The sequence below is a fragment of the Mobula hypostoma genome, chromosome 9 (assembly GCF_963921235.1).
Source record: "Mobula hypostoma chromosome 9, sMobHyp1.1, whole genome shotgun sequence".
Classification (NCBI taxonomy): domain Eukaryota; kingdom Metazoa; phylum Chordata; class Chondrichthyes; order Myliobatiformes; family Myliobatidae; genus Mobula; species Mobula hypostoma.
Window position 1 is genome coordinate 59,558,896 of NC_086105.1, and position 23,972 is coordinate 59,582,867.

Here is a 23,972-nt window from a genome sequence, read left to right on the forward strand (position 1 = left end):
CAGTTCTTCCCCATTCTGATGTTTGACCTGAACAACAACTGAACCTCTTGACCATGTCTGCATGCTGTTATGCTCTGAGATGCTGCCACTTGATTGGCTGATTAGATATTTGCATTAATGAACACATGTACTTAATAAAGTGGCCACTGTGTGTATGTTCACTGCATGTTTAACTATTTTTCTTCTATTCGTTTCTTTACTTTGGGAGCTGGATAGTTACCAGCTGTCCCTCATGCATTTTCTCATGTTTCAAGTTAACTGCTTTAGATTACTAGTTTTGCTCATCTGTCTCAAATTGCAGTAACTTGGAAGCCGCGGTAAGGTTAAACCGAAAATTTCACATGTTATGTTAAGGACGCCAACCAACCTATTATTAACGCATATTAGCTTGGATGAATGTAAAAGCCTGCAAAATACTGATTTATTTTGCTAATATGTTTATTGTTCTGTATTTTTATCTTAAAGATGACATTGGTGCCCATATGAATGTTGGAAGAACTTATAAAAACCTGAACAAAACCAAAGAAGCAGAAGATGCCTACATGCTGGCCAAATCTCTTATGCCACAGGTATGTTGAGTGTTTCAGTAGTGAGGGACCTGCCAAACCAAAGACTTGATACATGTTAGGCAGATTAAAGTATGTTCTCTTCTTGTATTCACTATCCTCATGAATATAGAGTGTAGCTATTTCTGCTCAATACAAACTGTATTCAGGAATTCATCTTCGAGTCTGAACGAGTACACCACAGCACTCACTGACTTCATTAAAACCTGTGTGGATGAGTGTGTGCATATGAAAACTTACTGCACATACCCAAATCAAAAGCCGTGGATAAACCGGGAAGTTCGTCGTCTGCTGAGGGCTAGATCTGTGGCATTCAAGTCGGGCGACCCAGGTCTATATAAGAAAACCAGGTATGCCTTACGGAGGGCTATTTCAAGAGCTAAGGAACAAATCTGAGCGACGTGGGAGGCGACATCGGATACACGTCAACTCTGGCAGTGTTTGCGGGGTATTACTTCCTACAAAGCAAAACCTAGCATCGTGCATGGCAGCGATGCTTCACTTCCAGACAATCTCAACGCTTGTATGCTGACTCTGAAAGGGAGAATAAAACTGAAGCTATGAGGGTCCCTGCAGCACCCAGTAACCATGTGACCTCTGTCTCGGACACCGAAGTCAGGCTGTCTTTCAAGAAGGTGAACCCTCACAAAGTGACAAGCCCTGATGGAGTACCTGGTAAGGCTCTGAAAACCTGTGCCAACCAACTGGTGGGATGGTCAGACATTTTCAAACTCTCATTGATTCAGTTGGAAGTTCCCACCTGCTCCAAAAGGACAACAATTGTACCAGTGCCCAAGAAGAACAGGGTGAGCTGCCTTAATGACCATCATCCAGTAGCACTCACATCTGTGGTGATGAAGTGCTTTGAGAGGTTGATTATAACTAGAATCATCTCTCGTCTCAGCAAGGGCTTGGACCCACTGCAATTTGCTTATCACCGCAATAGGTCTATGGCAGACATAATTTCATTGGATCATCTTGACAATACAAATACCTATGTCAAGATGCTGTTTATTGACTACAGTTCAGTGTTTAACATCATCATTCCTACAGTTCTGATCTAAAAGCTCCAGATCCTGGGCCTCTGTACCTCCCTCTTGAATTGGATCCTTGACTTCCTAACCAGAAGACCACAATCTGAAGATTGGGAGTAACATCTTCACCTTGCTGACAATCAGCACTCGTTCACTTCAGGGATGTGTGCTTAGCCCACTGCTTTGCTCTCTCTACACCCATGACTGGGTGGCTAGGCACAGCTCAAAGGTCATCTATAAATTTGCTGGCGATACAACCGTTGTGGACAGAATTTCAGATGGTGACAGAAGGGTGTACAGGAGCAAGATATACCAGCGAGTTGAGTGGTGTCTCAGCAACAGCCTTCAGAAAGGATAAGACGAGGGAACACACACCAGTCCTCATCGAGGTATAGAAATGGAAAGAATGAGTGGTTTCAACTTCCTGGGTGTTAATATTTTGATGCAGCTGCAAAGAAGACATGACAGTGGTTATATTTCATCAGGAGTTTGAGGAGATTTGGTATGTCACCAAAAACAATCAAAATCTCTACAGATGTACTGCAGAGAGCATTCTAACTGGCTGCTCCTGCACAGGATCGAAATAGGCTGCATAGAGTTGTAAACTTAGCCAGCTCCATAATGGACACGAACCTCTGTAGTACTCAGGACATTTTCAAGGAGAGATGCCTCAAAAAGGCAGCATCCATCATTAAGGACCCCCGTCACCCATGACATGCCCTCTCTTTGCTACCATCAGGAAGGAGGTACAGGAGCTTGAAAGCAGACACTCATCGATTCAGGAATGGCTTCTTCCCCCTCTGCCATCCCATTTCTGAATGGATATTGAATCCATGAACACTATCTCACTACTTTTTAAATTTTTATTTCTATTTTTTGCACTACATTTTAAATTTATCTATTATATATATATATATATATATGTGTGTTTTGTGTGTACTTACCGCAATTCACAGTTTTTTATCTCTATTATTATGTATTGCATTGTACTGCTGCTGCAAAGTTAACAAAATTTCATGATGTACAGTTGGTAGAAAAAGTTTGTGAACCCTTTCAATTACCTGGTTTTCTGCATTAATTACTCATAAAATGTTGTCTGATCTTCATCTGTCACAATAATAGACAAACATAATCTGCTTAAGCTAATAACACTCAACCAATTGTACTTTTCATGTCTTTATTGAACACATTGTTTAATCATTCACAGTGCAGGCTGGAAAAATTACATGAACCCTTGTATTTAATAACCACCAAATATTTCCTGTAGTTGCTGATCAGACTTGCACAAAGGCTAAGAGGAATTTTAGACCATTCCTTCATATAAAACTGTTCAGTTCATCAATATTTCTGGGATACATGTACAGCCCTCTTCAAGTCAAGCCATTGCATCTCAATTGGGTTAAGGTCTGGACTCCGGTCATTGCAAAACACAAATTTTTTTCCTTTTTTAAAAATGGTGTTGATTTATTCTTGTGTTTTTGATCATTGTCTTGTTGCATCGTCCAACTTCTATTAAGCTTCAGATGACGGACTGCTACCATGATATTTTCCTGTAAAATGTCTTGATACAATTTTCAATTCATTGTTCCCTCAAAGATTGCAAGCTGTCCAGGTCCTGAGGCAGCAAAGCAGCCCCAAACCATGATGTTCCTTCCACCATGGTTCACAGTTGGGATGAGGTTTTGGTGTTGGTGTGCTGTGCCCCTTTTCCTCCAAACATAGCAGTATACCAGAAAGTTTAACTTTTGTCTCATCTGTCCACAGAACATTGTCCCAGAAGTGTTGTGGGACATTCAGGTGGTCATTTGCAAACTTGAGATGTGCAGCAATATATTTTTTTAAGAAAGCAGTGGTTTCCTCCATGGTGTCCTTCCATGAACACCATTCTTGTTCAGTGTTTTTCTTGTGGTGGACACATGAACAGAGACTTTAGCGAGTTTCTGCAGGTCTTTTACTGTTATCCTTGGGTTCTTTCTTACTTCCTTCAGCATTGCATGTTGTGCTCTTGGTGTGACCCACTCCTAGGAAAAGTAGCTACAGTACTGAATTTCCTCCATTTGTAGACAATTTTTCTTACTATGGACTGATGAACACTCAGGTCTTTAGAAATGTTTTTGTAGCTCTTCCCAGCTTCATGAATCTCTACGATTCTTCTTCCAAGGTTCTTCTGAAAGTTCTTTTGATCGAGGTGTAGTGCACATAAATAGATCTTTCTTGAGAAGCACAGGCTCTGTCAGTAACCTAAGTTTGTGTGTCTTTTTTATAGGGCCGGGCACCTCTACAACCCACCCCTCTGATCTCATCTCATAGACTGGAATACTTGTTTCTATATAGCTTTTGTAGAAGGAATTACCCCAGAGGTTCACATTCTTTGTTGAACCTCGACAGTGATTGTTTAAATGGTGTACTCACTATTGACAAGAAGAAGTACAATTGTGTTATTAGTTTGGGCAGATTGTGTTTGTTTATTATTGTGACTTAGCTGAGGATCAGACCACATTTTATGAGTAACTAATGCGGGAAACCAGGTAACTGCAAAGGTTCACAAACTTTTACTTGCAAGTGTATGCTGGTGATATTAAACGTGATTCTGATTCTGATGTTGATTGTCTTATATCAAGGATCAACTTTAATCACCATCTACATTTACATGTCAACACACACAAAATGCTGGAGGAACTCAGTAGGCCAGGCAGCATCTACGGAAAAGAATACAGTCGGATGTTTCGGGCCGAAACCCTTCAGCATAGTCATAGTCATACTTTATTGATCCCGGGGGAAATTGGACACAACGTTTACTGTACATTTTTCCATAGATGCTGCCTTTTGTTTGTCATTGGATTGCTACATTTACATACATTAGGAATTTGCTGTGGTGTGTTGTTCAAGGCGTGACGTGCAACAGAAAACAACATTCAAGAATTATAAAGAATTATATAAAATATTAAGTTAGAGGTTAAAGTACGGCTATAGAATAAATGTGCATCAAGCGGTAAGACTAATTAACATCTCCTCCCACTAACCCACCCCACCATACCTCCACCATATAAATACTTAATTGATTAATAATAATATTGATATCAGTTAGTTAAATATTTGATATTGTCATTATGACATTTCAGAAGTATGAAGATTTTTCATTTCTTTACAATGGACTGTGCAGTGGATGATAATAGCACTTTGAAGATTATCAGGGTGGTGCAATAATGTGGTGATTAGTGCAATTGCTTTACAGTACCAGTGAATACAGATCGGGGGTGAATGAGTAGGTTTCCTTTGGGTGCTCAGGTTTCTTCTCACAGTCCAATGACATACCAGTTGGTAGGTTAATTGGTCAATTTAACTTGTCCATGATTAGGCTAGGGTTAAATCAGGTGTTGCTGGGTGGCATGGCTCAAAGGCCCAAAAGATCCTCTTCTGTGCTGCATCTCAATAAATAATTTTTTTTAATGACATATTGGTGGCAGGAGTGTGGTGACTCTCGCAGCATGCCCCCAGCACAATCCGCACTGATTTGATTTGAAGCAAACGACGTGTTTCATTCAACACACATCAAAGTTGCTGGTGAACGCAGCAGGCCAGGCAGCATCTCTAGGAAGAGGTACAGTCGATGTTTCGGGCCGAGACCTTTCATCAGGACTAACTGAAGGAAGAGCTAGTAAGAGATTTGAAAGTGGGAGGGGGAGGGGGAGATCCGAAATGATAGGAGAGGACAGGAGGAGGAGGGATGGAGCCAAGAGCTGGACAGGTGATTGGCAAAAGGGATATGAGAGGATCATTGGACAGGAGGCCCAGGGAGAAAGAAAATGGGGGGGGGGGACCCAGAGGATGGGCAAGGGGTATAGTGAGAGGGACAGAGTGAGAAAAAGGTGAGAGAAAAAGAATGTGTGTATATAAATAAATAACGGATGGGGTAGGAGGGGGAGGTGGGCATTAGCGGAAGTTAGAGAAGTCAGTGTTCATGCCATCAGGTTGGAGGCTACCCAGACGGAATATAAGTTGTTCTTCCTCCAACCTGACTGTGGCTTCATCTTTACGGTAGAGGAGGCCGTGGCTCCATCCCTCCCCCTCCTGTCTTCTCCTATCATTTTGGATCTCCCCCTCCCCTCCCACTTTCAAATCTCTTACTAGCTCTTCTTTCAGTTAGTCCTGACGAAGGGTCTCGGCCCGAAACGTCGACTGTACCTCTTCCTAGAGATGCCACCTGGCCTGCTGCGTTCACCAGCAACTTTTATGTGTGTTGCTTGAATTTCCAGCATCTGCAGATTTCCTCATGTTAACATGTTTCACTCTGTGTTTTGGTGTTTCGCTGTGCATGTGACAAGTAAAGCTCATCTTTATCTATAAAAAAAGACATCAGGAAACCCATTTTAAATTATCTTTGTTAAACTTATGGAACACAAGGTCATAGAGCCCTGAAATCTAATTTGAGCTGACCTGAACTCTGCATTCTAGCCCTCCCATTTGCTCGGCTTACTTAACAAAAGCCATCAGTGCAAGTGATAGAAGTTCCAACTGTCCAGCACCCTTGGCTTTTTGGCTAAAGAATTCCAGGTTTCTTCCTGATTCACTTGCTGAATGGTGTGACTTTAACTTTAGCACTGAATATTTTTGTTTTCCCTAAATAAACAGTAATAGTACAGCACAGTACAGACCCGTGATGTTATGCTGACCTTTTAACCTTCACTGAGATCAATCTAATCCTTTTCTCTTACATAGTTCTCCATTAATCTATCACCCAAGTGTCTATCTATGAATTTCTTAAATGCTGCTAATATATCTGCTGCCACCACCTTTGGCATTGAGTTCCACGCATCTGCCACTTGCTGTGTGTAAAAAAAAAACAACTTACCTCTGACATTCCCCCTATACTTTCCTCCAGTCACCTTAAAAGTATGCCCTCTCGTATTAGCCATTTCTGTCCTGGGTAAAAGTTTCTGTCTCTGCACTTCACCTATGCCTCTTATCATCTGAAATGGCCCAACCAAGTTGCCTCTCATTCTCCTTCAGTCCAAAGTGAAAAATCCTATTTTGCTCACCCTATCCTCGTAAGAGATGCTTTCTAATCCTGGCAGCCTCCTGATAAATCTCCTCTGCAGCCTCTCTAAAACTTCCACATCTTTCCTATAATGAGAACTGAACGCAATTACAGGAATTCTAAAACCACAATTAAATTCCTCAATCGTATATTCGTGTTGGAATTGAAGATGATTTAGATAATCTGTCTTCATAGCTTAACTGTCGAAGCCTCTGTGTCATCCTAATGGAACGTTGCTGCATCTTATTTGCCAGTATTTCTTCCTGCAGATACGACCACATCAGAATGCAGTAGTCCCTTGAAATAAAAGCCATCGTTACAGTAGAATCATTCTGCACTTCATGTTCTTCTATTTCTGTTTCCATCCCAGCTCTACTCCAGTTTTTAAATATCACTCATGCCTCCTTATTAGAGGCCTTCTAGAACTGTACATTGGTGATAAACTTGTCAACCTAGTGATCTCCCCAAAATATTACTTGAGGTTAAGGAAAAATTACATGAATAAAGACGAACAGTCCTTTCAGGTGAGGCAGCACTTCACCTGCGAATCTGCTGGGGTTGTCTATTGTGTTCGCTGAGACCAATCATAAATTGGGGGACCACTTCATTGAGCACCTCTGCACCATCTGCCAAAATCAGGATTTCTCAGTGGCCAAACATTTTAATTCCCATTCCGACATGTCGATCCAAGACCTCCTCTTGTGCCAAGATGAGGCCTCCCTCAGGGTGGAGGAGCAACACCCTGTATTCTGTCTGGGTACCCTCCAACCTGATGGCATAAATATTGATTTCTCCTTCCGGTGAACAAATCTTCCTCCCCCTTCCTCTATTCCCCACTCTGACTTTTCACTTCTTTTCACCTATCTTTTACTTACCCTGGGTTTCCTCTTCCTTCCCTTTCTCTTATTGTCCACTCTCTTCTCCTGTTAGATTCCTTGTTCTCCAACCCTTGATGTTTCCAACCCACCTGGCTTCACCTATCACCTTAAAGTTGGCCTCTTTCCTCTCCTCCTACCCCCTTCCTTCTCAGTCCTGAAGAAGGGTCTTGGCCCAAAACATCAGCTGTTTATCTTTTTAATAGATGCTGCCTGACCTGTTGAGTTCCTCCAGCGTTCTGTGTGTGATACTATGAATAAAAACATGCTGCTTTTTTCTGATTAGCAAACTTATTGAATTTTTCAGTAGCTATCCGTAATGACAGATTTTTAGTTAACAAGTTTGTTATTGCTGAGTTTCCCCATCCCACCCTTCCTAAATAATAGAATGATATTTGTCTAATTCACTTCCTTACTATTGTGAACCCTATAAAAATATTTAGGCTTTAGGAAGAAGTTTCACAAACTTACTTTGTAAAGAAGTCTGATGTTAGTTTGTGAAATGCAGTGTTGTGTGTATGTGTGTGTGTGAGAGAGAGATACAGAGAGAGAGAGAACACATCTGTGTAGAGAGGGATAGGAAACCAGTATGTGCATATGGCATTGAGGAAATCAGACACAGTACAAAGACCAAATGGATGTTTTTCTATGAATGCTGAAGATCAAAATTAGCTTGATTTGTAACATGAACATCTAAGCATACAGAAAATGCGTCGTTTGCTTCAAATCAAATCAGCAAGGATTGTGCTGGCCAGGCTTCGGGTGCCAACATAGTGCCCCCACAACTCACCAGCCCTAACTGTATGCCTCTTTTTGGAATGTGGGCAGAAACAGGAGCATCTGGAGGAAACCCATGTGGTCACGGGGCGATTGTACAAACTCCTTACTGACATTGGCAGGAATCGCACTCTGATCTTACAACTGCCACTGTTACGCACTGTGCTACCGTGGTAATGAAACTTGGAAATCATGTCATTTGACATCTTTCAGAATCTCAGTAAATCGCATGCTGTTTAACAGCTTGTACTTATTCCAGTAAAACACATATTTTTCCTGATGCTTGTTCGGTACTGCTGTTTATAGAGCTTACTCTAAATTGGCATTCATATTTGTGAATCTGTTTGCTTATTCCCTTCCGTGAAAGATTATACCAGGGAAGAAGTATGCAGCACGCATCGCACCCAATCATCTAAACGTTTACATTAACCTTGCAAATCTGATTCGAGGAAATGAATCTCGGTTGGAAGAGGCTGATCAGTTATATCGCCAGGCAATCAGCATGAGACCAGACTTTAAGCAGGCCTACATCAACAGGTATTGAATCATAGAAGTATGTACAACAGTGCAAAGCAGTTGTGCCTGTGTGAGCATTTGAAGAGACACTTGTGCCTAGTGCCCACACCTTTGCTTTTGAACATTGCTTGTCCGACCCAACTCCTCTTTTGAAGCTATTTGTGGAATCTGATTCAGGAAGAAAATTCCAGTCCTCAGCAACCCTTCGTGTAAATATTCCACTTCCTCTCCCCTTAGATCCTCCATCAGTGCTGTTTAATCCACGACTTCCGTGGAGGTCTTGTACCCAAATTGCTTCCATTAGCTGACACAGGACTGTTTTAATTTAGTATAACACAGGAAGGAAGGTTCTCCTCCTCCTTCCCTTTCTCCCATGGTCCACTTCCTCTTCTATCTGATTCCTTCTTCAGCTCTTTACCTCTTACACTTATCACCTCCCAGCTGCTTATTTTAACCCCCTTCCCCATCCACCCACTTTCCCCTCACCTGGTTTCACCTATCACATGTCAGCTCGTACTCCTTCCCCTCCCTCCCACCTCCTTATTCTGGCTTCCGTTCCCCTTCCTTTCCAGTTCTGATGAAGGATTTTGACCCGACACGTTGGTTGTTTATTCCCCTCCTTAGATTATGCCTGACCTGTGTGTGTTGCTCAAGATTTCTAGCATCTGCAGAAGCTCTTGTGTTTTTAATCTAATAGCTGTTTAAAACTTCCATGGGAATCTAAAGCTACTTATCAATAAGAAGTTCTTTGTAATTCAAAAATATATTCTTTGTATTTTCTGCAGATTATCCATGTATTTATCTTGTTGATGACAATTTACCACATTTCTCATGATACAACATCAGTTTTGATCAATTGCTGTGTGGGTTGGAGAGCTACTTTAACTGAGGAGTGGATATGCCAGGTATTGGGGCTGTTTCAGTTGAGTAAAAACAAAGGAAATGAAATGGTATGTCTGGTGAGGTGGAGACCAGAAGAGACTCAGTGATACAATTGGCAGTATTGGCAGTGGTACAACTGAAGGGAAGACAGAGGTTAAGGTGTGTCAGGAGAAGATCTAAACAACTAGTGATGAATGAAACCTGAATTACCAGTCCTTTTCCTTGAATTTTACAAGAGGTGAGGTTTAGATCATTAACTTCCCTCCAGAACTGAGTAAACAGATTTTACAGTCATGGAAGTGGTGGGGAGTGAGGGTGGGGGTGTGGAATTCAGTACTGTGCAAAGGTCTTAGGCACATAGGTATAACTAGGGAGCCTAAGACTTTTACACAGTACTGTAGTAATTTTATGTATTGCACTGTATTGCTGCCACAAAAATATAAATTTTATGGCATATGTGAGTGATGGTAAACCTGATTCTGATATAGGTCTCTGTTGTGGACTGAGAGTTGGAAGGGTCAGGGAGAGGGGAATCATGGTTGGGAAAAGGGGAAGGGAGAGGGGAGGGAGCAAGAAGCACCAGAGAGACATTCTGTAACGATTAGTAAACCATTTGTTTGGAATCAAATGACTTTACCTAGTTTCTCAGGGCTGGATGTGTCTGTACCCATGCCCCCCACCCCGCCAGCACTCCTTCTTTGTCACCTGTCCCATACCTCTCCTATGGCGCTCCACCCTCACCATTCCCAACATCCTTTGCTCCCGCCAAATTTACAGATTCGCTCTCTGCTCCACATTACTGTGTGGGAAATCTAAAAATGTTGGAAATACTCAGCAGGTCAGGCAGCGTCTGTGGGAAATTGAATCAGTATTTGGGGTTGGAGACCCACTGTCAGAATTTTTAAAAAGACCAAATCTTGTAAAGCTGCTGCGAGAGTAGATGAGGAAGGTCTCTGACAGGATTTGGGTTTATTTATTTATCATGAGTACATCAAAAAATAACAAACACAACCCAAGATGTGCTATTGGCAGCCCACAAGTGTCGCCACATAGTTTGGCGCCAATATAACATGCCCAAATATTCAGCAGAACAACAGAAGCAGCAACAAGAGCAATAAAACAAAATGAATATTAAAACAAGCCCCTTTACTCCAACCCACCCATCCACTCACATACACAGCCCAAGACAGGCCATCTCCAACCTCCAGTCTCTGGCCTTGAATTTGCAGACATTAGGCCTCTGCACTCCAGACTCACTGGAAAGGGTGACCAAAGGGATAAATTGTAAACAAAGTTATTCAGCTAATGAGTGAATGGAAACCGTTAAAGAATGAGAATGTAGACAGAAGGACAGTGACAAAAGAATATAGAAGTTGCAAAATGAAGAGCAGGAGGTAATTACAGCCCATGGAGAGAAGCAGGAGGACAGTTACAGCCAGAGAGAGAGAGTAGGGGGATAATTACAGGCCAGAGAGAAGGGCAAGAGGACAATTACAGGCCAGAGAGAGAAAGTAGTGGTGTGTAGAGGAGAAAAAAGTTTTTTAAAATGAAAAACAACTTAAAAATGGATCAATAAATGCAAAAGTCTGGAGGAACTCAGCAAGTCAGGCAGCATCTGGGACAGCCTAATAGCATAGTGGTTAGGAAAATGCTTTACAGTACCAGCGACTTGGGTTCAACTCCTGTTGCTGCCTGTAAGGAGTTTGTACATTCTCCCTGTGTCTCCCTGCGTGGGTTTTCTCCCATACGTACTGGGTTCTAGGTTAATTGGTCATTGCAAATAGTCCTTTGATTAGGCTAGGATTAAATTAGGGGATTCCTGGGCGGTGTGGCTGCAAGAGCCAGAAGGGCCCGCTCCACGCTCGATGTCAATAGGTGTGCGGGGAGGAGAAAACAGTCGCTATTTCGGGCTGAGACCCTTCATCGGGATGGAAAGGAAGCTAGAATAGAAAGGTGGGGTGGCCTACAACTGGCAGGTGAGACCAGGGTGAGGGGGAAGGTGAGTTGGTGGGAGAAGGGGGTTGAAGTCACAATCTGGGAGGTGATAGGTCAAAGAGATAAAGGGTTGAAGAAGAAAGGTGGATGACTGATACAGATAAATAAACGAAGTTGAGACGATAGAGCTTGCAGATGCTGGAATATGGAGCATCAGACACTCTGCTGGAGAACTCAGTGCTTTGAGCAGCATCTATGAATGAGGGGAAGGAATGTTGAAGATTCAGGCTGAGGTCCTGCATCAGGGCAATGAAATCCGAGTTATCCAAAGTTGTAGAGAGTAGGGAAGTCTGCAGTGTGCCGAGCTGAATGGTGAAGTGCTGTTTTTTGAGCCTGTGTTGGCCTCATTGTAACAGTACAGGAGGTCACAGACCAACAGGTGGGAGTGAGCATAAAATGTACGTTGACCATACAGCACAATAAAGGCCCTTTAGCCCATGATGTTGTGTCGCCCTTATAACCTACTCTAAGATTAATATAACCCTTCCCTCCCACACAGCCCTCCATTTTTCTATCACCCATGTGCCTATCTTAGAGTTTCTTTAATGTCCCTAATGTTATGGGCTGAGGGATTAAAGTGGCAGGTGGGAAGAAGCCTGGACTGAAGCAGTTCACAAAGTGATGACCTAATCTATTTGTGCTTTTCCCATTTTTCCCCGATCCTTTTCTCAGAGAGCATAATCTGATCTGTCGAGCTTGCCTCCTCCCCTGCATTTCACAGCATCCATATTCTTACATCCTAGAATGAGATACAAAAACTAGATTTGCAGATTACTGAAAATGTCTCAGTTCAGTGAAGACATTTTGTGATTACCAAATAACAAAATGTCCTCTAAATTTGCTGATTCACGTTGCTGTTAATTGCCCATTTCCTGTATTTCCATTCTGGCTCCCCTCTTACCTTTTCTCTTCTCCCCAACTGCCCATCACCTCCCTCTGGTGCCCTACCTGCTTCCCATTCTAAGTTCCGATCAGATTCCTTCTTCAGCCCTTTACCTTTTACACCTATCACCTCTCAATTTTGCACTTCATTCCGTGCCCCTCCTCCCACACCCTCTCCCTAGCTTCACTAATCACTTGTAGCTTGCACTCCTCTCCCTCCTCACCGCCACCTTATTCTGGCTTCTTCCCCCTTCCTTTCCAGTCCTGATGAAGGGTCTCGGCCCAAAACGCCGAGAGTTTATTCCTGTCCATAGATGCTGCCTGACCTGCTGAGTTCCTCCAACATTTTGTGTGTTTTGCTGTTCATGGAACTTTTATTATGTATTGCTGACTCTCAAAGAATGTCACATAAACTGGACGCAGGCAATGCTGGAAACATCCAGCTAATTCAGCATCTGTGGTGAGAAATTCCATCAACCTGATATGTTAACTGTTTCTCCCCTCACAGATGCTGCCTGACCTGTCAAGTATTTTCAACCTTTGCATTTTTTATTTTACAAAACCACGTTAAGATGTCTTGCAGTGATGGTAGATAGGATATAGAGCAAATATTCTTTTATTTAAAGCAGAAGGAAAAGTTAATGCTTTGTTCTGCAATTCTAAAGTTGCAGTCCTTGTCATGGCTGGTTGTTAAGTTTTTGAAGCTTTAATTCTTAGGGGAGAGCTGCTCCTGAAGATGGACAGACCTCTGGAAGCCAGGGATGCCTACATCAGGGCCCTGGAACTGGACAGGACCAACGCTGACCTCTGGTACAACCTGGCAATCGTTTACATTGAGCTCAAAGACCCATCTGAAGCCTTGAAACATTTCAACCAGGCTCTGGAAATTAGTGCAAACCATAAACTGGCACTGTTTAACTCTGGTCTGCTGATGCAAGAATCTGGTAAGTAAGCCGGCAAATCTTAAACCTATTCCATTTGGAATAGTCCTAGCTTAGGCCATATAGAGCCCAGTTGTAAGCCGATGGGTATTTTCAACTGTTTTCCTTGGGATCCATTGAGATTATGGGAGAGAGTTTGAAGCAGAGAGTTAGTGATATTAATATAGAACAGGAAATAAAAAGAATGTAGCAATAGGATTTTTCTGCTTGGAGCTGGCATAGAGTAGATGGGCCAAATAGCCATCTCCTACGTTGTAACATAAAAGTTGACTTTATTACCTTACAGCCTACAGTTATAACCCTTTAACCATCAGGCTCCTGAACCAGTGTGGATAACTTCACTCACCTCAACTTTGAACTGATTCCACAACCTATGTACTCACTTTCAAGGGCTCTACAACTCATGTTCTCGACATTATTTATTTATCTATTTATGTATGTGTGTGTTTGCTTATATTTTGTGCAATTTGTCTTCTTTTGCACATTGTTTTTTGTCAATCTTTGTTTATGTAGAGTTTCTTTATAACTTGTATTTTCTTTATTTTCCTGTAAATGCCTGCAAGGAAATGAATCTCAAAATGGTTAGATTATGAGGACACTCTGTCATTTAGAAATTCATGCATTAAGAAATGATACTATGTTCCTCCAGTATGATATCACAGAAACACAGGACAGACCAAGACTAAAACTGACAAAAACCACATAATTATAACATATAGTTACAACAGTGCAAACAATACCGTAATTTGATAAAGAGCAGACCATAGGCACGGTTAAAAAAAGTCTCAAAGTCCCGATAGCCCCATCACCTCATGCAGACGGTAGAAGGGAGAGACTCTCCGTGCCATGAACCTCCAGTGTCGCAAACTTGCCGATGCAGCACCTGGAAGCACCCGACCACAGCCAACTCTGAGTCCGTCCGAAAACTTCGAGCCTCCAACCAGCCCTCCGGCACCGAGCACCATCTCTGCCGAGCTCTTTGACCTCGCCCCAGCCGCTGAGCAACAAGCAAAGCCAAGGACTCGGGGCCTTCCCCTCCTGAGATTTTGGATCACACAGTAACAGCGGCAGCAAAACAGGCATTTCAGAAGTTTCACCAGATGTTCCTCCATGCTCTCACATCTGCCTCCATCAAATCAGGATTGTGCACGGCACCCTACTTGACAGATAACAGATATTCATCACTGGAGTGACCGCTGCGCGCTGCGTCGCGTCACCATCTTCTCCTACATGGTGAAATAAACGTACTTTAATAATACATTTGTTTTGATTTTGATTACATGGACATATACACTCAGTGGTCACTTTATTGTCCACTGAGGTATAACGTGTACCACTATGGTGTACTTATTAGCTACACCTGTACACTTGCTCGTTAATGCACGTATCTATCAGCCAACGAAGTGAATCTTCCAGCCAATCAATACAAAAAGTACACAGACATAGTTGTGTTCAGTCTAAACATCGGAACGGGGAAGAAATGTGATTCAAGTGACTTTGACTGTGAAATGTTTGTTGGTGCCAGACGTGGCAGTTTGATTACCTTAAAAATTACTGATTTCTTGTGATTTTCAGTCCTAGAGTTTACAGAGAATTGTGTGAAAAACAAAAAAAATCCAGTGAGTAGCAGTTCTGTGGGTGAAAATACCTTGTTAGTGAAGGTGGTCAGAGGAGAATGGCCAGACTGGTTCAGGCTGACAGGAAGGTGATAGTATCTCAAATAACCACATATTACAAGAGTGGTGTGCAGAAGAGCATCCCTGAATGTACAACACGTTGAACCTTGGAGTGAATGGGTTACAGCTTCAGAAGACCACACTGGGTTCCACTCACGTACCTAATAAAGTGGCCACTGAACGCATCTGTGATCAGCTGCAGGGGAAATGAAGACGAGAGGTTAATAATTATTATGGTTCACAGCTGTCACCTGTATCACTCAGGAAGAGAGGCATAAATTCGAACTCAGATTTCATACAGCTCTCGCAGAACCTTTAACCCAATGATAATAAAACAATCTGTATCTCTGGAATGGTTGCTAAGCAATGAATTTCACACCTTTCAGTCTTCATTTAAGCCCAGACTGAGCTGCAGTGAAGGTAACAAGGCAGATGGAAGAGGAGATACAAGAAACTGCAGATGCTGGAATGTGGAGCAGCACCCAAAACACTGAATGCAGCAGGTCACACAATCTGGATGTTGCCTGACCCATTGAGTTCCTCTTGCTTTCTGTGTATTGCTTGTAGGTCTGCTACATACCTGACATACAGTACCTCATTTACGAATGTAGGATGGGAAGATCATCTGAACCATTACCATCCCATCATGCCCCAACCCCCAGTTGCCACAGTAGGGAAGACGATCGGACTTGTGGACGAGATCCAAACTAACCTGCCATAATGTGAAACTGCTAAGAAATTCATTAGAGAAAGCAGGACAGATTGGTTAATTATTATCACATGTTCTTAGCTTTGTGTATGCCATCCATACAGATCATCTCATCACAACAGTGCATTGAAGTGGTACAAAGGAAAATAATGAGTGCACGCAGAATAAAGTGTTACAGTTACAGTGAAAGTGCAGTGCAGGTAAACAAAAAGTTGCAAGGCCATAACAGGTAGATTTTCAGAAATGGGTTTAATATCACTGCTATATGAAATTTGTTTTATGGCAGCAGTGCATTGCAATACATAATAAAAGAACTATAAATTACAATAAGAAGTATATACAAAACAATATATTAAATAAGTAATGCAAAAAATTAAGGAGAAAAAGTACTGAGTTAGTGTTAACGGGTTCATTGTCCATTCGGGATTCTGATGGCGGAGGGGAAGAAGCTGAAATGTTGCGTGTGCATCTTCAGGCTCCTGTACCACCTCCCTGATGGAAGCAATAAGGATAGGGCATGTCCTGGGTGATAGAAGTCCTTAATGATGGATGTCGCCTTTTTTGAGCCATCGCCATTTGAGTGGGTCCGAGATGCTGGGGAGGCCAGTACCCATGAAGGAGCTGGCTGAGTTTACACATTTCTGCAGCTTTTTCCGATCCTGTGCAGTGGCCCCTCCATACCAGGTGATGATGCATCCAGTTAGAATGCTCTCCATGGTACATTTGTAGAAATTTGCAAGTGCTTTGGTGACATACCAATTCTCCTCGAACCCCTCATGAAATATAGCCACATTTTGTGATTGCATCAATATGTTGGGCCCAGGATAGATCCTCAGAATTGCTGACACCCAAGAACTTGAAACTGCTCATCCTTTCCCCTTCTGATTTTGATTTTGAGGACAAGGGATCATCTTGTTGTACTCGAAACAGTTTAATAGTCTGATGACAGCAGGGTAGAATCTGTCCTTGAGCCGATTGGTATGTGCTTTCGGGCTGTTGTATCTTCTGCCTGATAGGATACAGGAAAATTTCCAGGTTATGGAAATGGTTCCAGAGTTCCTTGGTTATGTTGGCTGCTTTACTGGGGCAGCAGAAAGTTCAAAGTAAGTTTATTATGAATGTATAAATATGTCACCATGTACTACCCTGAGATTCATTTTCTTGAGGGCATTCATAGTAAATCCAAAGAAACACAATAGAATCAGTGGAAAACCACACGCAACAAAGATGGATGACAATGTGCAAAAGACAACTAACTGTGGATGTACAAAGAAGAAAAAAAAACACAAAATAATGATAGTAAATAAATAAATATTGAGAACATGAGATTGTAGAGTCCTTGAAAGTGGGTCTATACGTTGTGGAATCAGTCCAGTTTTATAGACTGAGTCCACAGAAGGGAGGCTGGTTTCCGTGATGCGGTCACGTGCAGAACAGTTGCCACTGCAAGCTGAGATCGATCCAGTTATAGTGAAAGTGCAGTGGAAGTCAACAAAAAGGTGCAAGACCACGACCAGATCATTTTCTATGGTACATCACTGAAATTCGGTGAACACCAAAGGGGCATGCCATAAGACGAGAAGACATAGAAACAGATTTAGGCATTTGGCCCATTGAGCCTACTCCACCATTTGATCATGGCTGATTCATTGGCCCTCTCAGTCCTATCCTTCTGCTTTCTCCCCATAACCCATGCCCTTACTAGTCAAGAACCTATTGATCTTCATTTTAAATGTACTGGATGACTTGGCCTCCACAGGCCTTTGGGGCAATGAATTTCACAGATTCACCATTCTCTGGCTAAAGAAATTCCTTATCACTGTTTTAAAGAGGCATCCTTCTATTCTGCGGCTGTATGCTCTGGTCCTAGATTTCCCCATCATAGGAAACATCCCCTCCACATCTGCTCTGCCTAGGCCTTTCATTATTCAATAGGTTTCAGTGAGATCCCTTCTCATTCTTCTTACCCCAGCGAGCGCAGGCCCAGAGCCATGAAATGCCCCTCATAAGTTAACCCTTTCATGATGTGCCTGTTTTGGTTTTGTTCGTTTTTTTTTATGGGGAGGTGGGATTTGGGGATTGATGTTGCTTTTCCTTTCTTTCTTGATTTCATGGCTACCCAGAGAAATGAAGAATTTCAGAGTTGTGTGCTTTGATAATAAAGTGAACCTTTGACCTTTGGAATGGTTTGCTTGAATGTTTCCTTCTGTGTGTTTTCTAACAGGAGAGGCCAGTCTCAGACCAGAGGCCAAGAAGCGGTTTTTAAGCTACATAGAAATGGAGCCAAAGGATGCGAATGGCTACTTCAATTTGGGCATGCTTGCCATGGACAGCAAGCAGAACGTTGAAGCTGAAGCGTGGATGAAAAAATCCATTGAGGTGCAGCCGGGCTTCCGCAGTGCCTTGTTTAACCTAGCCTTGTTGTACTCCCAGACAGGGATGGAGCTGGAAGCGCTCCCTGTGCTGACAGAGCTGTTGCATCACCATCCCGACCACATTAAGGGCCTCATCCTGAAGGGGGACATCCTGATGAACCGAATGAAGGATATTAAGGGAGCCAAACAGTGCTTCAAGAGGATCCTGGAAATCGACCCCACCAGCGTTCAGGGCAAGCACAACTTGTGTGTGGTGTACTTCGAAGAGAAGGAACTCGTCAAGGCTGAGGCTTGTCTGGCGGAGACCTTGGCCTTGGCACCAGATGAGGAATACATTCATCGTCACCTGAGCATTGTACGCAGCAAGCTCGCAGCTCAAGGCAGCGGCAGCCCACCGCAACACCCGACATCAGTCACTCAAGCAGACCAGCTGGGGCAGGAACCCTCAAACAAGAACCTGAAGGGACAGGGAAAAGAACCAAAAAAGGTTTCTGGGACTGCAGATGCGACAGAGACAGACACAGATGTTCCCAGCGACTCTAAACAATCCCCAAATGGACTCAACAAACGGACAAAAAAAAAGTCCAATAAAGAGATAAAAGAAATTGAAAAGAAGCGCGCTGCAGCCTTAAAGCGATTGGAAGAGATTGAACGCATTTTGAACGTTGAGTAGGCACCAAGTCATCCAATTCTGTATGATCACTGTCCTTTCTAATTGACTATTATTGTGGCAACAATAGTTTGTTTCCCGCTATGCAGGGAAGATTACTTTATGCAAAGTAACTTGAATAGAAATCATAATACCAACAAAGCCAATCGTATTTCTGAATGCGAATTGAAACACTAATTTAATGATAATTAAAGACTCCTACCTCCAGTCATCTTCATGTCTAGAAGCAACAGTCCTTTGTGTAGAAAAATGGGTCAAGTACTTGCAGAGTAACTTCTAAAGAAACCTGGTGTGTTTTAGTGCTGTCAGAAATGCCAAGAACTCTCTGAGTGTTCTTGGATAAATCCAGTAGACCAAAAGGTTCCCAGGTGGTTTGTCCCGCCCACCCCAGTTGATTCATTGTGTGAGTGATTCCCAGTTTAGGATAATTGAATTCTGGGCATGTGAGGTTAGTGGATTTTGCTTAGAGAAGTGTTGAAGCTCTTGCAACTGTCTTAGGTGAATCTAGGCTGAGGCAGTGGAAAAGTCTTCTGGTGACCACCACAACCCCTCGCCCCCTCCTTTTTGGTCATCGTTTGGAAACTATGTTGAACGTGCTTGTGCGTAGATTTCCTGGCAGCCTGGAGCTCCCCTGAAAAACTTTCACACCTGTAATGTCACCAGACTGAACATTTCTCAATAACCAGGTTCCCTCATGGATGGGTGAGCCTGGGAAATGAGACATGAGGAGCCTTGAGGCTTCTAAAACCTGGATTGGAATCTCTCACAGGCAGACAGGGAGTGTTGGTTGATCGGCAATGTTAACTAATGATGGCAAGGTTGATTACTGTTCAGAGTTGCTTCTCACCAAAATATACTATAGTTTGAGGAGCTCCATTTGTATGAAGTATAAATAACAAATTTGATATTTAGCCTTTATAAAAAAAAATCTGAGAAACTTCAATAAGAGAGAGGGTCCAGAGGACTCTCACTCTTGCCCATAATCTATTTGTACAGCCTTCAGCACACCTTCCCCACAGTAGTTGAGTTATGTTTACTGCCATCATGTAGTGGGCAGTGCACAGGACTGATTAACTTGGCCTTTCTGTGGAAAAATCTGTTAATGTGGCAATGATGTGTTAAAAAGTTAAACCACTCCTGGTATGGATATTACAAGGCAGCAGCAGTTTGCAAAGCAATGTCTTTGCTATAATTTCCTTTGTTACACCTATGCATTAAACACTAAATCATTTATTTTAAGTCAATTCATGCACTGATACATATACATTAAAACATATATTCGATATTGCTTTATCCTTGAATTTAGTATTATGTGGAACTTTTGCTTGAGTTAGATTTGATGTGTTTTAATCACTAATTAATGTCAGCACATTACTGAGGCAATTTCAACCCTGTGGTTACAGGAATTGTGTCTAAATGAGATAATATCAAAATTGTGCTAAGGAGGTAACACTGCAGTCATGTTCTGTGTTATTCACATCTGTCATTGGATCCGTGGGGGATTGAGCAGGTTCTTAGCAGTTCAAATCACCAAATAGAATCCTGCCCTTTTAACCAAGGCTTGATATTCTTAATAATTGTGTGTTTATTTAAGACTAACAAGTGTTATAACCTCTCACTTAAATCAATGACTTTCGGTTGTCTTTCTTGAATGCAAATAAAATTTTGAATTTTGGAGAATTGTGACCTTGTGGCAATTTTTCTTAAAGGGAACGACATAAGGTGGTGAGCAGGAATGGACCAAGCTCTGATGTTCTGTGAAATTTTTCACCTCCCCTCCACCTTTCTGCTCAGTCCCTGGAGTTCCCCAAAGATGGCCATGAGTAAACTTCATGACCAAAGTCCACAACTCACTCCCTGTCTTTCCCTTCCTTTTCTTCCATCATTCATGGTCTTCTGTTAGATCCCTCCTTCAGTCTCTTGCCTCTTTCACCTATCACTTTCCAACTTAAGAGGGGTAAAGGCAAGCAGGCTTTTTCCATTGAGGTTGGGCGAAACTAGAATTAGAAGTCTTGGGTTAAGGTTGAAAGGTTGAAATGTTTAAAGGGTACATGAGGGGGAGCTTCGCTCAGAGGGTGGAATGAGCTGCCAGTGGAAGTGGAAAATGCAGGTTCAATTTCAACATTTAAGAGATGTTTGAACATGAATGGGAGGGGTATGGAGGGCTATGGTCCAGGCACAGATCAATGGGACTAGGCAGAATAATAGTTGGGCCTGGACTAGATAAGCCAGGGCTTGTTTCTGTGCTGCCGTGCTCTATGACTCTGTGACTGTACTCATCCGTCCTTCCCCCACCTCATCTGGTCTCGCCTATCATCTGCCTGGTTGTACTCCTCTCCCTCCACTTGTGTTATCCTGGCTTCTTTCCCCTTCCTTTCCAGTTCTGATAAAGGGTCTCGGCCCAAAACATCGACTGTTTACTTCTCTCCATAAATGCTGCTTGTCTTGCTGAGTTGCTCCAGCACTTTGTGTGTGTCGCCTTCTTGAATCTTTGCAGTCCATCCTGTGAAAATGCTGTCAGAGCTGTTGGGTAACAAGTATTGTTCCGGTAATAATGATGAGGCAGCAGTTCTCCCTCACCCTGTTACACCCCTAATATGTCATCTACTCATTCACTTATTTAAGATATTTCCTTGTATTTATTTTATCCAGTAAGCTCTTGTCCCCCTCTGAGTTTATTAATGTTTTCTTTTTGAAAACCCTTACAATGTGAGTAATGTGAGCAATGCCAGCATTTAAAGGTGATGAATAGTGGTGAGCCAATTGTGGTTTCACTAACGTCAGTCCAAAGTGAATATAATATGAGAATCCGCCCAAGCAATGTATAGCATCTGTCAACAAGGCAAATAATGAAGTCCTTTGATTTATTGGTTGAGCTATTTGTGTGGGCACATGGCCAAGTGGTTAAGGCATTGGACTAGCGTCCTGAAGGGTGAGTTCGAGCCCCAGCCGAGGGAACGTGTTGTGTCCTTGAGCAAGGCACTTAATCGCACATTGCTCTGCGACGACACCGCTGCCAAGCTGTATGGGTCCTAATGCCCTTCCCTTGGACAACATTGGTGTCGTGGAGAGAGGAGACTTGCAGCATGGGCAACTGCTGGTCTTCCATACAACCTTGCCCCGGCCTGCATCCTGGAGAGTGAAGACTTTCCAGGCGCAGATCCATGGTCTCGCAAGACTAACAGATGCCTTTTTTTTAACCTCCATTATCTTTGGGTGGGGATTAGGAATAAATACACTCAGTGGCCACTTTATTAGGTAAACCTGTGCACCTACTGGTTAATGCAAATATCAGGTCAGCCACTCACATGGCAGCAACTCAGTGTATGAAAGCATGCAGACATCGTCAAGAGGTTCAGGTGTTAAAACCAAACAGTAGAACCAGGAAGAAATGTGATCTAAGTGCCTTTGACTGCAGAATGATTGTTGGTGCCATGCGGGTGGTTTGAGTATCTCAGAAACTGCTGATGTCCTGGGATCTGCACAACACAACTGTCTAGAGTTTGTAAAGAACTGTGAGAAAAAGTTTTAAAATAACACCCAGTGAGTGGCAATTCTATGGGTGGGCAAAAACGCCTTGATAACTAGAGAGATCAGACTGTGGTGAGCACAGGAGGACATCTCTGAATGCCCATGTCGAATCTTGACGTCAATGGCTACAGCAGCAGAAGACCACGAACATACACTCAGTGTAGATCACAGTGAATGTCAGCATTGGGTGGAACACAAAGTAAAAAGGACAAGACAGTAATGATTTAATTAATAAATTATCTGGTCATTATCACATTGCTATGTGCAAACTGGCTATAGGCCATCCCTGATTAACAAATTGGTTCCATTTAGCAGACATCCGTAAGAAATAGGAGTAGGGTTAGGCCATTCAGCCCATCAAGTCTCCACTGCCATTCAATCATAGCTCAATTCTTTGACCATAGCAAGTTGCAATTAGATTCTGAGAAATCTACTGTTCTTTGGCAATGATATTATTCTCCAGTGTAACATCTCAGTCCTTCTAATTAAATATGCTCAACAACTGCTTTCTGGGGTAGACATTTCAAATAGTTCTCAATCATTTGTGCAAAGAAACCACTTTATTTAAAACTCCTTCCCACTTATCCTGAGTCTGTTTTCCCTACACCTGGAATAGGGTTTCAGTCACCTGAATTTGGAAGAACCAGTCTTCAGTAATGTACCTTTCTTTAGCACATGTTGCAGTGGAGAGTCTTGGACCTTCCAATGATACTTAGAGCATTTGTCTGGAGTGGCCAGCCTATGGTGGGCTCACTCGAGACTCTGAGGGGAGTCTGCAGATGAAGGGTGCTCCAAATTTCTCACAATACCAATAAGGACCTGTTAAACCTCTGTGTCCATACAGTACTATGCGGAAGTCTTAGGCAGATATATATAGCTAGGGTGCTTGAAACTTTTACAGTATTGTATTAGTCAACATGGAGCGTGTAATTCTGGCAGGAGCAAAGGATGTTGGGAATGGCAAGGGTGGGGTACTGTGGGACAGGTGACAGAGGAGTGCTGTGGTAGGAGATGGTGCGGGGTAGAGACGCACCCAACCCTGAGACACCAGGCAAAAGGCATTTGATTCTCAACAATCAGTTTACTGATCTTCCACGGGATGTCTCTGGTGCTTCCCACTCCCTGCCCCCTTCCCACTTTCAGTCCACATCAGAAACCCATATCAAAATCAAGTTTATCATCACTCACATATGTTATGAAATTTGTTTTTTTTTGCAGCAGTACAGTGTAATACTTAAAATTACTGCAGTACTGTGCAAAGGACTTGGGCTTCCTAGCTATGTATGGTATATGTGCCAATGACTTTCGCACAAGACTGTAAGAGTGGAGGGGGGGTCACAGCGACATGAAAGGCATCAGGTGGCTCACAGTTCCTTGCTGTGAGACCTAGTCCTTCCCGTCAAGTTGTTGAGGCTGTTGCCTGTGCAGTCACTTCCCAAGGCCGAGCGATCCCCAGGGGCATTAACATCACCACATCTCCTTCCCCATCCCCTACCACAACCCTG

The 23,972-nt window shown here is 42.8% G+C and overlaps 1 protein-coding gene across 2 annotated transcripts in view; it reads left to right on the forward strand.

Moving 5' to 3' along the window:
* Positions 1-20,608, forward strand: part of tmtc3 (transmembrane O-mannosyltransferase targeting cadherins 3) — a 130,385-nt gene extending 109,777 nt beyond the window's left edge. For both annotated transcript variants that reach the window (XM_063058372.1, XM_063058373.1), the window contains exons 11-14: positions 466-569; positions 8,658-8,827; positions 13,283-13,509; positions 18,116-20,608. In XM_063058372.1, the coding sequence (XP_062914442.1) occupies positions 466-569; positions 8,658-8,827; positions 13,283-13,509; positions 18,116-18,939 (1,325 nt within the window). In that variant the 3' untranslated portion in view covers positions 18,940-20,608. The remainder of the gene's footprint in view (positions 1-465; positions 570-8,657; positions 8,828-13,282; positions 13,510-18,115) is intronic.
* The last annotated feature ends 3,364 nt before the right edge of the window (positions 20,609-23,972 follow it).